We start from the raw sequence: 18,086 nt of genomic DNA on the forward strand, positions 1-18,086 counted from the left end.
CAAGAGAGAGAGAGAGAGAGAGAGAGAGAGAGAGAGAGAGAGAGAGATTCAATAAGAAAACTCCAGTTTATGTTCTTTATATTGTGTTACATCTTTTATTCATCTCTAAGTTTTTAAAAGACATGCATTTCCAACCTTATAATCTATAAATTTTGGAAAATATTATAATCTTGTATTGTGATTGTTAGCTTTGACCAGGACTTCTGGCAGACAAATGGTACATGTTAGTCTCGCTTAACCCTCAAGCTTTGATATTAAGATCAGCACACTACAGGTGTTCTAAAAGCCCTTCCTGAATGACTATTAGGCTTTCTACAAACTCACAACCGTTTACTTCCCCCAACACCCAACTCTGACTTAAATAAACTCCATTCTTTCATTCCTTCATATTCTGTCTCTAGGTCTCTATTGTTGCAATCCCATAGTCCAAGCACAGAGAAGGTTGGCTGGGCCCCTGCTGAGTCAGTTCTCACCCTCCCCACCACCCTTTGGGTGTGTTTGGCCTTCAGAGCCAGCATCTCAGCCAGGCACAGCAGTGCTGAGTCATGCTGAGTAATGCTGAGGCTTAGGGTGTGTGGCCAGATGTTTTCAGCCTTGAGTGATGAGTACTATCTGGGTCTCCAGCAAGAAGTCCAGAGATGATGGCAAGAGAAGGAGAAATTTGCTACGTGATGAAGACATTGCCTCCACCAGCACCATGAAAAAAAGGGGACCCTGCAACACCGTGTCACATATCGGAGAGCATTTTATTTTCTGTATAAAAATTATTTTCATTATTCTTATTAGATGTCATAGCATAATCAATTCTTTTGAACCCAGTGCTCATTTTTCAGTCTTATACATAGAAGCAATAGAATCACACATTTTTAGTACACACACACACACAGACACATACAGGAGTTTTGTTCATAAAATATGCAATATTTAATCAAATGCTAGGTAGATCCTGGACAGGTTCTCATGTACCCTGTATTCCAGTACAGAAGCTTAGTTTCGGTTAGAATCGGTGTTATAAATGCTTATTGAGTGGGATTCCTCCATTCAAACACCATTTTGAACATACAGGATGTACTCATCAGGATGTAGGGATGCGATACACGTTTGGAGGAAGAAAAGGAAGCACCCAGTCCTCCTCTTTTGCTAATGTAGAGGTTGCAGCCTCTGTACCAAAGGCTGTCACTGCTCAGGTGTATTTTCTCTGATTTTTCTGACATCAGAGAGTTTTCTCACCTCAAAGAAAATGTAAACTTCTTCCAACTAAAATGTCATGGCTTCTAAGTCACTGGTCACCTTCTTAGAGGGATATCGCCTAACATTGTTTTGACTGAAAGGCTGCTGTGCACCCGAGTTCCAAAGATGGCTTCAAGTTTCTCTAATTACCCATCCAATAGATCTGTCAAAGCAGTTCTGAGGTCATGATGACAATGACTACAGGCATGGATGGAGATCAGCACAAAGTTACTGTTTGCTTATTCAGCTTCAAAATCTTGATACTAATCCATACTCCCACTTAGAAATGAACATGCATTAGCATGAGCACGAGTGTGTACACACATGGCAGCCATGCTGTAGTTATGCTGTTGAGACCATCATACTGTGTCAACAGCTCAGGAGTGGCTTTTGTTCATTCCCACAGGTAAAGGAGAGCAATGGCCTGGAGAAACCATGTGAGGTTCAAAGCATCGCTAGAGTAGCCATCATGAAACCTTTTTTTGCCTACAGTTTCCACCTGGGCTAGTTTCTTAATTATGAAATATTCAATTATATATAAGAATTTGGACTTCCCACAGGGCAGGGCACCCTGATTTCACTTAGGACTGGAGAGGGGAGGGGGAGGGGAGGAGGGAGGAAGGAAAAGGAAATGGGAGGATGGGAGGAGGTGGAAATTTTTAATAAATAAATAAAAAAGAAATCAATGAGATTACAGTTAAAAGTCTCTGGCCTTGGGGTCGTTCCGGCTCCTTTATAACATTTGAGTCCCTCTTTTGATCATTTGGGATTTTGTTTTGTCTTTGAAAAGAATATGGTATCTCAGTGGAATTTCTAAAATGCAACTTATTTCCTTGCCTCTGTGGGCTCTGTAAGCTATATGTAGATAGTCATGGTTTCCTTGTAAATTTTGATAATAGCCACACATTTGTAGCAATATGTATATACTTAAGAATGTAAAATTCTAAACATATTTATCAGGCTTTCCCAAACCAGATCCTTGAACACTATCCCATAGCCCATTCCTCCTATCTATTCATTAAGGAACAGTGATGGGACATAGAAGGTAGGAGCCTGAACACTTCGAATCTCACCACTTCAGCTAAGCCCCGACCTTGACTCAGGTCTGCACCTATGGTCCTTATCTGTCCCCACAGTCTCTGACCCCACCTAGTTGTCACCATCCCAAGTCCCAGGAGAAGAAAACAGCAGCTCCTTTGACTTCTCTTTAAATAAAATTAAACAAAGCCCCAAGTCCCTAGACAGATGCCCAAGAATAAAAGAAAAAATAAAAGGAAGATGGAGGGAAGGAAATAGGTCTAGTGAGAAACCACTCCACAGGCCTGTGAGGCTGGAGTGCAAGGAAGTGTTCTCTCAACACCTGGATCTAGGACTCTGGAAAATAAAAGTTCAGCTACCTCAGACTCAACAGCCCAGAGGTGGAGAATACTTATGTTCAGAATAATTCCTCTGAGCTATGAATTTTGGGGCAAGGACAATCATTAAATATTGCCAAACTCAGGAACAACAAGCACAGAGTTGTTTCTCAGAGTCCCCACTGGAATGACCTTGCTAAGCAATGGGGTCTGGAATTTGTCAGGGTGGCTGTCATTTAGTTTCTGCTTATTTCGCTAACCCTCATACCTTTATATTTTTCCAAAGAGATGCGAGTTTGCAATTTAGGAATTACCCTAAGCTAAAACTTCCGCATAGGACAATACAAATCTTGAAGAGGAATATGCAGGCAAGATATAGTAATTTTTCATTTTTCTTAGATTTCAAAAATTACTAATAGAAATTCACCTTGACAGTTAGAAGTAAAGATGGACCCTAAGCACACAGTAGGGTCATTTCCAACAGATGCAGCCATAGAATTTTAACTTCTGCATAACTTTTGAGCCAATTTTATTTAGAAATTATTCAAATGTATGTCTAAATTCAATAAGTTCACCAGTTATTAAATGACTTAATTAACTGGCTAAAAATAATGAAGTTTGGCCATTCCCTAAGGTTGTGGTGTTATCTGAAAGGGAAAATTGAAAACAAAAAGCACCCACCCTTAATAAGAGCAAAAGTATTTTCGACTATGTCAGAGTGTTTTGGTAGGCTGATCTTGGTTTATGGAATACATGAAGTGATTATTCAACACACACACACACACAAAGTTCTCCACGTTGCAACTTAATTTACTCATGGACTCAAGTTCAAAAACAAACAAATAAAAACAATAAAAGCATGGTAAAGAAACCAAGAAAACAAAGTGACAGCTCGGAATTAAATAGGGCATTTATGACTTTTCTAGATTACCAGATTCAAGTATGAACTTCAAGTTCCATAGCTAAAGGAAACGGAGACCAACTGGCTGGCTGCAGCTTTCTATTTTGCCCTTCCTAGTACAAACCTCTCCGGGTAAATAAAAGCTATGCACACATCTCTCTCTGCCTGGTTTGCTCAGCACAGCCTCCATGAGGTCTGCCACGCAGCAGGGAGCCACTCTGAGAATGAGAGGCAGTTCTGCCTAAGCGTGCCTGACACTGCCCATGGCTTGTTCCTTTTCTCTAGTTTAGAGGCTTTCTGCAGGGATGCCACCTTGATGCAGTTAGTCAGTAAGACATTCCTGGCGAATGCAACACTTAGTGGAGATATTTTATCTCGTTTATTGCTGTTAGAAGGATATGAATGTAGACATGCAATGCAAGCAAAACAAGTGACCATTTCTTTCAGTAAGAATTGGGAACAATTTTTTCCTGCTCAGAAACTGTATATATATAATTTTTAAAACTATTTATGGTGAAGAAGACTTTTTCTTGGGCAACACTAAATAAACATACACCAAAGGGGTTATTTAACTACAAACAATGCACTGTTCAATGTCCCATACTAATAGTATATAAAATTGGCACACTATTTGATTCTTTCTTTAAAAACTTGTGGGCGGTGCTTAGGAGTGAATCCAATTACTGGACTTTGTACACGCTAGGCAAATAGTGTTTTGGTTGAGCCTCCAACTTGGTTTTTTTGAGACAATGTCTCAAACTGTGTAACTCAGTTTGTCATACAGCTATTTTTATTGTCTATTGAGTCTTATTCTTAAATAATGAAACATCTTTCTCAATCCAGAGTTCTATTTTCTAGGTTGTCTCTTCTAGACAAAAAAACAGAGCATTTTTTAATGCCATACTATAGTTATTACAGATATTCTTACCATTAACCTTTTTTGAAGTGGATATTATGGTCGCTATGGATTAACCACTATATCTAATGTGTTCATGAGGAAGTACATGCAATATTATACCAAAGGTAGCTATTTCAACATGTGTATGGCAACTACATGGATATTCTTGGCAATCTTATGTATACAATTTTATGTACACTATTTAGTTGCTAACAGCTTGTCAAATTGGTCTCTGTCATAAAAAGGTAAGTTCACATTTATATTGGCCATATATTGCTTAGAATCTGTACCCAGAAAACAATGTAGAGTAAACACTGAAAGTGGGGCAGGGATTCAATGGTTTGTAATGATGCAAATTTGGGAAGACTGTAAGTTAGATAACAGCTTCTGCAATCATAGGAGGAAGAAAAAGAGAGGCATGCTCATGTGGCAGAAACGGCTGTGTTATACACATAAAGAGTCATCGTAAAAGCCAAGGCAAATCAAAGGTGATAGAGAAAAGCCCCTGGCTAAACCTGGAATATAAGGACTGGAGACATAGAAGCCACATTGCTCTATAAAGATTAGAACTAAACTTAAGAAAATGAAATCTTCTGGAAGAGAAACTCATAGGGCTATTAGAAACACAGGGAGCAACAAAGGAGGTAAAGGATAGAACATATGCAGAACCGACCAGAGGCAGGGACTTGGAAGGGCAACTAGATTATGTAGGTGACCTTTTATGTAGCTAGGAAAGCTAAACTGTGCACCCATCTGCATCTTTCCCTCAGTCATCAGCTCTTTCACCTTACAGTTATGTCACCTTTGTGACTTCATTTCTTTATTTAAATAAAAGGTGTGTAAAGACAATTATTTTGCCAGATGAAGGTTAAACAGGGTGGTGTAGAGACTATCCTTTATGCACATGGGTGAAATTAAACACTCACAAATGTAGACTTCTAACTTCAGCCCCAATATGTAACAACTAACAAGTGACCCCAAGACATGAGTATATATCAAGGGCTCTGGAGATTATAACCTTCAGCTACAACAAAAGCTGAACATCTCCAAACATCTCTCCAGGTGACTGATGTGTCAGTTCCTCAGCTGGATCATATGGCCTACTTTAAAGTAATTTTAGCTCTATCCCACAGACGAGAACTGTCTATATGAAAATAACCAATAAAAGAGTCCAGGGCAATATTCACAAAGGAGCCAAGGGCCACAGAAGTCAGTCAGAGGACTCTAGAAACCCAAAAGGTGAACTTGGTACCCATCTTCTTCAAGGTATCACTTCCTGGTGTATTTTGGAATTGAATCTTTGGTCCCACTGTTAATCCTTTGCTACTGTATTCATCTGACAGAGGCAACCAAATATGATTCTTGTCCACTTAGGACAATACATATCTAGAAGATGTAGTTTTAAACCACATATCCCAAGAGAAGAATTAGATGTAATTCTGTATCCAAAGCACAAACTTCTTTTTTCTTGAGTTTGTTCTTATCATCATTACTTTAGACATGAAATTTTTTTCCTGTAGTAGGTTAAGCTCCTCTCTGTGCATTTGATGGAAATGTGAGGAAAGAGATGAGTGTTATCTTCGAAGTTTACATGGGAAGAGAGGAGAATGAAAAGACAAGGAATAAAAAGTTTTTGTTAAAGGAAGGGCCAAAAAAGAAAGAATGGCCCCATATCTAAACTGTATTATCATAAACTCAGTGTACAGTTACTACTGACCCTCCCATAACCTGGCTCCACCCATGAGGACCACAGGTCAGGCTGACCAATAGCTTTAAAGAATTGTACGGAACAAAGGGCCACAACATCGTCCGTGAAGAATAAAAGGCCACTACTTCCAGCAGCAGCACATACCTGCTTCTGACACTTGTGATCAGCAGCAAGCTCGCACACCTGACATCATGGTGAACTTCACTGCTGAGGAAAAGGCTCTGGTCAATGGCCTGTGGAGTAAGGTGAACGTGGAAGATATTGGTGGTGAAGCTCTGGGACGGTAAGACTTGGTTGCCGATTCATCTGGGAGAAGGGTGAATAGTACTTTGGACAACTAGCCAGGAAAGTCAAGAATTCTAAGTATTCCTGATTTTTCCATGTCTCTCACCTATTTCACAGGCTTCTCGTTGTATACCCATGGACTCAGAGGTTCTTTGACAGCTTTGGGAACTTGTCCTCTGCCTCTGCCATAATGGGCAACCCGAGGGTCAAAGCCCATGGCAAGAAGGTGTTGACTTCTCTTGGAGAAGCCATTAAGAACCTAGACAACCTCAAGTCTGCCTTGGCTAAACTCAGCGAACTTCACTGTGACAAGCTACATGTGGATCCTGAGAACTTCAAGGTGAGTTCAGAGCAAGTTCACTACTTTATTTTGCATTTGTCTTGGGGACAAAATTGGAAGCTGAGAATATGAGTGATGGTGATGCCAACACAGACTTCAAAGTTCAGTGGTCCAGGCGGGATGATAATGAATGGCTGTAAGAAGCTTGAATGAGTTTACAGGCATTTAGAAAATTTTGTCATGACAGAATTATATTGTACTTATCATGGAGAGAAACGGGAAAGAATAACTGATCTGTGCAAGAAGAAATGGAATCTGGAGAGGAAATTAGCTTAACTTCTGTAGATACTAATAATTGATGTTGAAGAAAAGATTTGGGGTGCAATTTAAAGTTGGAATTTCTTTATCAACATCATAAAAATGTGTTCAATTCCAAAGTGAGCATTGCAACAAGTGGAGGCTTGTTCCTGTATCGGTGATGGTTTTAAAACTCTACCAAGAGCACTTGCAGCACAGAAATTCGGTATTTACAGATAATAGACAATTGGTGAATGGGAAAAGTAGCAATAAAGGCAAATGAATATAATGGAAAGAGGAGAAAGTGTGAGAAATCAGGCAGAGAAGTGGTGAGTGCCAAGACAATAGCAAAATTGAACCTATGCTTATCAGAGATGACTGAAAGCGGAGTTTGATACTGGTTGTGTTAGAGTATAGGCTCAAAATATTTTTTGATTTCCTTGTATTTTTTTTCTGAGCCTGCATTTAACATACCAATCTGTTTATTTTGTCTTTCCTTGAACAGCTCCTGGGTAACGTGCTGGTGATCGTTTTGGCCAGTCACTTTGGCAAGGAATTCACGCCCGAGGTGCAGGCTGCCTGGCAGAAGGTGGTGGCTGGGGTGGCCAATGCTCTGTCCCACAAGTATCACTGAGCACTGTCTCTAGATGTCCAGCAATTCTGTGTGTCCCCTATGCTCCCTTGATGCACATGAGTACTGGACTGGTCCTTGAGAACACGGGTTGTTTAATAAAGATCATTCATCTCAGTAATCAAAAAGTCACTTTTGTCTTGTCTGTTTTTCACTTCATTGCTAAAAAAAGCTGTCTGATGGGTTTGTGGGAGAGGGGAAGCAGAGGAAGACACCCGGGTTTCTCTGAAACTGAAAATACTCGAGGGAGGAAAGTAGATGCTTGGAAGGCTTCTTCAAACCCAGGGAGAGTCTAAAGCTGGGAAAGAATTTTCAAAGAGAAGAAGAAAGAGTTCAGTTAGTGAAGAAATAATTGTGTTTGGAATACAAAAAAACTTAATGTAGTGGGTAAAGAAAATTGTGTCATGTGATATCTCATGGCAGGTTGTGAAATACCCCATTTCCATTAAGAAAATGTTTGAAAGAACTGAGAGCTAAGATAAGATTATTATTTTAAATTATTTAATACATATCCTCTTCTTCTTAAAAGAATTTATTAGATAACCAACTGGTGTGCTTTTCCCTGGGGAAGATTATTTCTCCAGCTCTCAGCATCCTTTAGTTGCCTGTAATTCTTTGTGTGTGGTTAAAGTTTTATGGGTTTTCCCTCATCCATGTTACTGGGTCTCACAACAAACTCCCTGATCCTCTGACTCTTGCAATATTTTGTACCTCTTCTTCCCTTTAGCCTTGGGTGCAGGAGTGCTTTGTAAATGTGTTCACTAGGACTGGGTTCCACAACTCTGCATTTTGATGTGTGCTGGGTGTCTGTAGTGGTCTCCATCTATTGCAAAGAAAAGTTCTCTGGATGAGGGGTGAAGAATACACTTACATATACATATGTGCATACAATGACAATGAATGACAAAAGAAGCCATAAATTTGAAAGAGAGGAAAGAGGGTAGATACAAGGGTTGGACAAAGGAGAGGAAAGAAAGATAAGTTGTAACTATATTACAATTACAAAAATTTTTTAAAAGCTATTTATTATTTTAAGTTTTATAAGTCCGTGTGTATGTCTATATTTGTGTTTGTGTATGTGTAAGGAGGTGCTCCTGGAAGCCAGAGCTATTATTTTCCAGCAGAACTGGGGTTCAGGTGGCAATTTGGCTATTTGGGTAGATCTGTATACATTACTACCAGCTCACAAACGTCTTATATTAAAGATAATGTACTTGGTTTTCTCTCAGACTGTACGTTCTGTACTGATACACCAAAAAATCCTTCCACTGATATATGGGAAGAGCAAAGAATTCTTAAAACTCTTAGTAGGAAGTCACCACTACTTAGACAACAATGAGGACACTACGAGAGACATATACAGATCTAATCTTCATGGAAGTAGAAAAAGACAAGATCTCCTGAGTAAATAGGGAGCATGGGGAATTCGGGGGAGGGTTGAAGGAGAGGGGAGAGACAGGGAGGAGAGCAGAGAAAAATGTAGAGCAAAATAAAAATCAATAAAAAATGAAAATAATAATAATTAGAAAAAACAATCACACACAAAAAAAGAAAGTCACCACGAGGGAGGGAGTTCCTAACGTGCAACTCTGTCCCAGCATGTGCACTATTACTGGATGGAAATACCCCTGGTGCTTCAGTTATTTTATGAATACACAAAACTGTAGACAGAGCCTGGTCGAAGAACCTGAAAGGCCAGTCATTCAGCCTTCTAGGACTCAACCTGACAAGAGCACTGACCCCACTTCCTGCATCACCAGGCCACTGCACGTTTCTACAGGAAAACAGTGTGCTCCTAGGGCTTAAATGCCATCATCTGCACACAGCAGATTGCTCTATTTTACAGTGTGATGAAGGCAAATGTAGAGACCACATTTGCTCTACACACCAATCTTTTCCTACTCAGAAACGGAAATGTAAGGAGGCTGTGGGGAAATAGGGAGATCATGGCCTAAACCTCTAGAAAATGCACCCAACAGTTTGCACAGCACTTCCTTGTATTGCATGGCTTCTGAGTAAGGGGCATATTCCTGCCATTCAGATACTGATTCCCATGCCATAAAAAAGCCGCATCCTCTCTAGGGCTGCCCCATGTTTGTCTTTGCTTCAGCTTTAATCTACTGACCTGCAAGGCTCCAGACAAAAAGGGAAGAGTGGGAAAGACACCCTTGCAAATCTCCTGTTGGGAGGAGAGGGGACCAAAGAAAAAGAAGGAAGGAGACAGAGAGAGTAAAGCTATGAAAAGCAGCAGGAGGGTCTCCCCCATGAGGGAAGGGGCCTGCTTGACACTATCTTACTGGGAATGCTATCTAAACCTGACTCCTCTGGACCGCACCCCTGTCTTGCCCAGCCTCACTTACTTGACCAATGGCCTCAGAGTCCTGGGGAGGGGGAAGGGGTGCAAGGTCCAGAGTGAAGAATAAAAGGCCAAGCCTTCAGCCATTTGAGCACACTGGCTTCTACACACCTGAGATCAACTTCCAGCTTCTTGACCTGACACCATGGTTCACTTCACAGCTGAAGAGAAAGCCGCTATCACAAGCATATGGGAAAAAGTGGATGTGGAAAAGGCTGGAGGAGAAACCCTGGGAAGGTAGGATGAGAGTCCAGGGTAGGGGAGTAATGGAGGGGGTAAGTCATGCATGGCAGAACTAGCCAGGCTTCCATTAGCGGGTGGTGACACGTTCTGACTTTCTAACTGCTACTGCCCTGTGTGTCAGGCTCCTGATTGTCTACCCATGGACTCAGAGATTCTTTGACAAGTTTGGAAACCTCTCTTCTGCCCAAGCCGTCATGGGTAACCCCAGAATCAGAGCCCATGGCAAGAAAGTGCTGACATCCCTAGGCTTGGCGGTTAAGAACATGGACAACCTCAAGGAGGTCTTTGCTCATCTGAGTGAGCTGCACTGTGACAAGCTTCATGTGGACCCTGAGAACTTCAAGGTCAGTTCAGAACATGCCCTTGTGCTCAATTTAAATATGACATGGGGAAAAGAATGAAAGTTAAGAGCATGATCGGTACCTGTTGCTTTTGTTTGTTTCCAGAAATCTATTCCTCATATTGGGTTGTCTTCCTCAGCCTTAATGCAAGGGGAGGAGCTAAGTCCTAACTCAACTTGATATACTCCTTCCTGAATAGAAAGAGGAATGGACAGGGAGCAGGGGACAGGATGGGAGGAGAGGAGGGAGGAAAAACTGTGGCCAGGATATAAAATAAATGAACAAATTTAATTAAAATAAAAAGGAGAGTGATTATAATGGCACAGACCTCAAATGTGGATCAGATCTAGTGTTAGTGAATTGCTAGAAACTTCTTCTATAAATTTGCAAATATTCAGAAAAGTTTTTTAGACAGAGTTGTATTATCTCACTATGTAACTCAGTATTGTCTCAGGATGTAACTCAGTTGGCAGTATATATGAAGTGCTCAATGCAATGCCTACCGAAGGACAAAAAGGAATAGATTTTGGAGTTGGTTACAATTCCTCCCTACTTTTGAAAAAGGAAATTAGCATATATGTGGAAGTAGAAATAGCATTTGAAATTGACATTTTGTTTTAGAGAACGAGAAATACATTATGTGGATTCTAAATGACACTTCAGGAAAGATATGAGAAGAAAACTAGACAGATTTTTCTTATCAATGTGATGGACTTTTAAAAAAATCATTAAAGTTCTAATGAGTAATATCAGAAGGAGTGAATGCTCCGTCATCGCAGACTTAAACTCGAGTAAGCATGTTTCTGCTCTCAAATCCTGTGCTTACTGAAGCCAGGCCATTTGTGACTAAGAAAAGGAATAAGAGGCATAAAAATGGAAGATTGTGGAAACAAAAGGAAGCAGGCCAGAAGAGGTTCAATGGGGAGCAAGGAGGGCATTTGAACAGTGAAACTGAAGCAACCTCCTCATTAGAGTGAACAGATAGTTGAGGATTGGAGTCCTCAAAAAAAGTAACTTAAACATACTGTTTTTTCATGTAAATTCCCTTTTCTGTCTTTTTCTTCATTTTTGTGTTTTCTCTTATAGCTCCTGGGAAACACGCTGGTGATTGTTCTCTCTTCTTACTTTGGCAAAGAATTCACGGCCGAGGTGCAGGCTGCCTGGCAGAAGTTGATGGCAGGAGTAGCCAATGCTCTAGCCCACAAGTATCACTGAGCCCCCTTTCCTGATAACCAGCACTCTGTGTACCCCTCAGCCCCATCTATATAAGACCACTGTGCTGGAATTTGAAACCAGAGTTCTGTTGAATAAAGTCCATTCTCTTCAGTAACACAAGAGTCATATTTCTCATTGTATATTTCTCACTTTTGTGTTAAAGAAATAAGGTTGAAGGGCTCATAGTAGGGGAGCGGCATAACAGGAAACCCAAGTTTCTCTGAAAATTGTATCTGGACTCAGGGGAGGAAGGTAGATGTTAGGAGATTTTTCTAAGGTGTCAGGGAGGGTGAAGAGTTGAGAAGAATTGTCATGTGGGAAAGCAAAGGTTAATCTGCTGGAGAAGGCATTGTACTGCAGTTGCAATAACTAGTGTGACAAATGTCAGGAGCAGCTTGTGATATGTCTTGTTTAATTAAGACAAAGCTTTACACAGAGCTAATGCCTAAGCTGACATAAACAACGTACTCAGATTCTTTATTTTAAGAAACAATTTACTTTATTTTTAATCACGTGTCACTGTGTCTGTTTGTGTTTTGTTTTGTGCATGTGAGTTCAAAATTCTAAGAGGTCCAGACTGGAACTGGTCAAGTCCCACTGGAACTGGAGTTTTAGGGGTTTGTGCGCCGCCTGCCATTGGTGCCGAGAACTGAACTCAGTTCCTCTGAGAGCATTTTACTCTTAAACACTGGGTCATCATCTCTCCATCTCTAAGTGTACATTTTCCAGCAGATGCTTTATCTGGTGTTCTCTGGGTCTAATTGCAAGAAAAAGGACAAATTAACAGAGAGCAATGAACTTTTAAGAAAACGTTTCAGTGAAACGATAATAGCAGGCTTATGTTTTGAAGGAGTTCATTGTCTCAATGAAGAGGCAAAGATATGAGACACAATTCGGTGCAATTCCCTGTCAGACTGTAGCGAGTGAAGAGATGGTGAAAGAGAAAGAATATAAGTGGAACCCTCTCAGGGGATTATGGCTATTTCATACATGGGCAGTCTACATGGATGCTAAAACTTTCTGTAATCTAAAGCCTGTAAACTAGATGTTAATGATTTGTTTAAAACTATAAGGTATTGAAGAGATAAAATATTGCCAAAATTAGATAATAGGGACCTTGATTGTAAAAATCTACTTTATTAGTTAGGAAACAATAACCTCACCTGGTGAAGCCTGCTTATCATCCCCCCTACTTGAAAGTACAAGCAAAGTAGCACAGTTTAACAGATTGCCTGAGCCAGAGTCAGTTCAAGGCTCACCTACAACTTAGCGAGTTGCTGTCTCAGAATAAATCCTGGTCTGAGGATGTTGCTCCATGTGGAGCACTGATCTAACATGTGGAATGTCAGAGATTCAATTCCCAGTACCACTAAACTAAGAACACTGAAAGAATTGATTGGTAACCAATAAAGAGTCTCTGGAAAACCGACTGAAGAAAGGGGCTATTGAGAAAATATCCTCCTTACGAATCCAAAGTTGATCTAAATTCTCAGGAACTGGATGTCACAGTGCTATAAAGGTTTAAACTAAGTAGGTGAAGCAAGGTGTGCAACCACAGCAATGACCGAAGGTGGGAGAGACAGGCATGGGGTCAGATACACTGGAAGGTTGAGTAGGAAACAGTAACAACGAACTCACAAACCTTGAGTGGGTGTAACTATATAAGGCATGCCGTGAGACACTCAGATGGGGAAATCACACCTGAGAGAGTTTAAAATTGCTCACAGTCATTCACGTCCTAAGTCAATCTCATGTGAAGTTTGGGATATTTAAATGGTAGAAGTCAGAGGACAGCACCTGCTCTTGACTCCATAGATATGGAGAATGACAGAAGAAGACTCAAACATGACTGGGGGATGATAGTTTAAGTAGTCTTTGTCTACTTTAAAGATGAGGGACGAATGATTCCTTAGTTTCACGTTGTCAACAACATTGATCTTTCTGGTCCTCCTAGCTTTTCAATATGGCACTAAAAAATTCAGACCTTGTACAAGGCACTGAAATTGGTTATCACTGGGCCCGTCAATAGATGAGACAATGCCCACTTTTATCAATTTCTTTCTCTTCTTGCCATCACTAATGATTTGGCTCTAGATGTCAGCAGATAAAGGCTGATAGTTCTGTGTTGTACAAAGAAGAGACATTTACCACCAGCTTGAGAGCTAGCTATGCCTAGCACCACTACAACGTGAAAAAGCAAGATAACTGAAAAGTAACTATTAATATATTTACTCACATATTCACATATACAGGTCAGGATAATACAAAATTTTGGTTTGTTTGTTTTGTTCCTGGAGACATGGTTGCATGCCTGAGGCTGTGGGGAAATAGGGAGATCATGGCCTAAACCTCTAGAAAATGCACCCAACAGTTTGCACAGCACTTCCTTGTATTGCATGGCTTCTGAGTAAGGGGCATATTCCTGCCATTCAGATACTGATTCCCATGCCAAAAAAGAGCCTCATCCTCTCTAGGGCTGCCCCGTGTTTGTCTTTGCTTCAGCTTTAATCTACTGACCTGCAAGGCTCCAGACAAAAAGGGAAGAGTGGGAAAGACACCCTTGCAAATCTCCTGTTGGGAGGAGAGGGGACCAAAGAAAAAGAAGGAAGGAGACAGAGAGAGTAAAGCTATGAAAAGCAGCAGGAGGGTCTCCCCCATGAGGGAAGGGGCCTGCTTGACACTATCTTACTGGGAATGCTATCTAAACCTGACTCCTCTGGACCGCACCCCTGTCTTGCCCAGCCTCACTTACTTGACCAATGGCCTCAGAGTCCTGGGGAGGGGGAAGGGGTGCAAGGTCCAGAGTGAAGAATAAAAGGCCAAGCCTTCAGCCATTTGAGCACACTGGCTTCTACACACCTGAGATCAACTTCCAGCTTCTTGACCTGACACCATGGTTCACTTCACAGCTGAAGAGAAAGCCGCTATCACAAGCATATGGGAAAAAGTGGATGTGGAAAAGGCTGGAGGAGAAACCCTGGGAAGGTAGGATGAGAGTCCAGGGTAGGGAAGGAATGGAGGGGAAATCGTGCATGGCAGAACTAGCCAGGTTTCCACTAGCGGATGGTGACACGTTCTGACTTTCTAACTGCTACTGCCCTGTGTGTCAGGCTCCTGATTGTCTACCCATGGACTCAGAGATTCTTTGACAAGTTTGGAAACCTCTCTTCTGCCCAAGCCGTCATGGGTAACCCCAGAATCAGAGCCCATGGCAAGAAAGTGCTGACATCCCTAGGCTTGGCGGTTAAGAACATGGACAACCTCAAGGAGGTCTTTTCTCATCTGAGTGAGCTGCACTGTGACAAGCTTCACGTGGACCCTGAGAACTTCAAGGTCAGTTCAGAACATGCTCGTGTGCTCATTACTATTTTTGCTAGCAACATTACTAGGAATTGATACTATAATTGCTAATGCCTTCACAGATTCTCATCTACATGGCTCCAAAACTAGCGTCAGTAAATAAGTAATATAAGTCTAAATTAATATTTAGCTGTGCAAATACTGTGGAAGAGAAAGATTTTGGTGCAGCATAGACTGTACCCCTAGCATGCCTGAGGCCTTGTGTTGGATCTCTAGCATTGGGAAACAAAGGGTTCAGATACTGGATGTTTTTTACAGAGTGTTTTTAGAAATTTGTAGATTTATGCAAGAAGAAACCGAATTTGAACTGGATATCTTGTAGTTAGGAAGAGAAAATATCTTATTTATTTGGTGCCTAATAAACGATACTTTAGGGAAAGATATGGACGAATTCTAAAAACCTGATCTTGTTCATCTTTTGACAAACTGTCTAAGTATTTTACATTCCCACTCAACATCGGCATAATTGGAGGTTTCTTTTTTATTGGTTGGACGCTTGACTCCATTAAGCATCTTGTTATCCTGCAATCTTATGTTCATTTCGATTAGTCCTTTGGTGAATGAGACAGGAGGCAAGGAATACAGGCGGTAAAGGGGCGGAATGAGGAAGGGTACAGATCCAGCTGGTTGAGTGGTATATGGGAACAAGAAGAGTTATGCAATGTAGTTGCCAAGTTTGTCATAGGTGAAGGGATAGGTATTGGGAGACAGAGATCCTCACGGGATATAATTTTTATATGCCATCGCTTTGAACCTCTACATATCACTGCCATTTTTTTTTTGTTACAGCTCCTGGGTAACATGTTGGTGATTGTCCTTTCTGGTCATTTTGCCAAGGAATTTACCCCTGAGGTGCACGCTGCCTGGCAGAAGCTGGTGATTTGTGTGTCCAATGCTCTAGCCCACAAGTACCATTAATCTCCCATTTCTGTAGACCAGCAATCCTGTGTGTCTCTCATGCTGTCTTCGAGCACATGAGGACTGGACTAGGCCTTAAAAGCACAGATTTTGTTTAATAAAGTTGATTCTCAATGATCTAATATTGTGTTTTTTAACCTTTTATGTTGAAAGAAGATCTGGGTGGGCTTATGAGTGGGGAGGGAGGGATATACTGTGGAAAAGTGGTGAGGCTCAAGGAGGATGAAGAGATGACAAAAATTCTTCAGGAAGAGAAGAAAGGGTTCACTCAGTATATGGTAGGGTACAAAACATTTACTGTACAAGGTAAAAAAAAGGGTAGCAAGTGGTTAGGGGGAAAGAAGGCTAGTGAGACATGCTAAACTTTTTCTTAAGTTTTGCGATATGTGTATGAGAGTTTTGCCTGCATGTGTGCATGTGTACTACATGTATGCAGACCAAGAGAGGGTCATATCCCCTGGACTGGAAGTATAGCTCATTATGAGCTGCCACGTGGGTGCTGAGAATGGAAATCTGGTCTTTCGGAAGAGCAGAAAATGCTTTTATATCTGAGTCCTCTCTTTAACCCCGAAACAAGCTGTAGATTTTTAAGAGAAATCCTTATGTATCTAAAATACAAGATAGAAGTACTATTTTTAATTCATTGTGCATTTTTGAAGAGTTGGCTTATACCTTGTGAGACTGAGATATCAAAGTAAATGGGGAGCGGAGTGATATGTGGGATCTTGTTTGAAAAAGTTTGAGGAGTTACTGATGCTGTACTTTCCTTTAGTCATGTGTGAGGGTCACTTCACTGGCACAATGAAGAATAACAGCTAAGGCATTCAGTGTTCTGGATTGTGTAACGGGATGTAACAAGTCCTGAAGTGAGCTGGCTTTTGGGAACCTATTCTCTTTGCTGAATTACCTCGCCCAGCCTTTATGCTGGGGGAGGAACTTGCCTGCCTCAACTTGATGTGCCATGCCGTGTTCCAGTCCATGGGAGGCCTGCCCCTCTCTGAACGGAGAAGGAGGAGGAGAGGATGGGGATAAATGCGAGGGATAGTGAGGAGCTGGAGGAGAGGAGGGAGGGGAAACTGTGGGAGGTATGTAAAATAAATGAAAAAAAAATGTTAATAAAATAAAATTAAAAAAACAAAACCAAAAGCATTCGTGTTTGAATGTGCAAATTCTGGGAGCTATAGTGACAAATTGGGGCAAAAATAATTCCAGTTCTCATTTCTTGACCTCTTTGCATTGGTCGATATTTGACTTTCCTCTTTGTCTCCACCACAAGGATGGAGACCAATAATTCTTAGAGATGGAGAGTAGGGCATATCTGAACTCCACGAAATTTTATAGCAGTCTCATTAGAATACATGTGAGATCTCAGTGAATTCAAAATGATGCCACTAAGCTAGGAAGAGCCATATCCATTTCCAGTATCTTATTTCTTTTTCTTGACTCCTCTCGATTCTGGCTGGTCTCTTCATGAAGTGAATGATTAATGCTGCAGCAATGGCAGAAGACAGGCTCTCTGCCTGCAGAAAGGCCAATCTATTTATCGAGGCCTTTCCAGTCAGAAATCCAAATAATATCATTTTAAAATTGTTTCTGATTTACTTATGTACAGATCAGGATTGTTAAGTCTGGAGTGTAGCCCCAGCCCCTGGCATCCATCCTAGCCCCCTGGCCTGGGAGTTGCATTAGTCTGGACTCAAAATCCCAGCAGGCTAGGTCCTGACCCCTCCCTGGGGGAGGGTTAGGACCACTCCCACAGGTTATTTAAGTGGACTCCCAGCGGAGAAACACATGGTTCCGGGTTTGCATGTGCTCCCTGCTTTCCTGTCTTCCCACCATGCGCTCGGCAACCCGATGGGCATTTTAATTTAATTTGATCTGTCCTAATTGGATTTCTTTGCGCTGGCGGAGCCGCTCATCTTAATTTTTTTCCTAACAAGGATGATGAATGATTTTTAACAAATGAAGGTTAAATTTTTGGTTCTTTAGCAATTTTTACCAATGAAAATACAAAAAAGGAAGATACCAAAAAAGACTGAAAATAATTCACTGACATAAATTTATTATT

The 18,086-nt window shown here is 41.1% G+C and overlaps 3 protein-coding genes across 3 annotated transcripts; all 3 read left to right on the plus strand.

The window, feature by feature from the left end:
- Positions 1–6,283: 6,283 nt before the first annotated feature.
- LOC121457757 (hemoglobin subunit epsilon-Y2) lies at positions 6,284–7,588 on the plus strand. Its single transcript, XM_041666731.1, has 3 exons — positions 6,284–6,375; positions 6,495–6,717; positions 7,460–7,588. The coding sequence occupies exons 1-3, from the start codon at positions 6,284–6,286 to the stop codon at positions 7,586–7,588; spliced, it is 444 nt and encodes a 147-aa protein (XP_041522665.1).
- Positions 7,589–10,086: 2,498 nt separating this feature from the next.
- LOC121457763 (hemoglobin subunit beta-H0) lies at positions 10,087–11,740 on the plus strand. Its single transcript, XM_041666738.1, has 3 exons — positions 10,087–10,178; positions 10,306–10,528; positions 11,612–11,740. Exons 1-3 carry the CDS (start codon positions 10,087–10,089, stop codon positions 11,738–11,740), a joined length of 444 nt encoding a protein of 147 aa, XP_041522672.1.
- Positions 11,741–14,633: 2,893 nt separating this feature from the next.
- LOC121457762 (hemoglobin subunit beta-H1) lies at positions 14,634–16,018 on the plus strand. The gene is made up of 3 exons (XM_041666737.1): positions 14,634–14,725; positions 14,851–15,073; positions 15,890–16,018. Exons 1-3 carry the CDS (start codon positions 14,634–14,636, stop codon positions 16,016–16,018), a joined length of 444 nt encoding a protein of 147 aa, XP_041522671.1.
- The last annotated feature ends 2,068 nt before the right edge of the window (positions 16,019–18,086 follow it).

This window comes from Microtus oregoni, unplaced genomic scaffold, assembly GCF_018167655.1.
Source record: "Microtus oregoni isolate MIOR12 unplaced genomic scaffold, Mior012 000016F_ref0000370, whole genome shotgun sequence".
Classification (NCBI taxonomy): Eukaryota; Metazoa; Chordata; class Mammalia; order Rodentia; family Cricetidae; genus Microtus; species Microtus oregoni.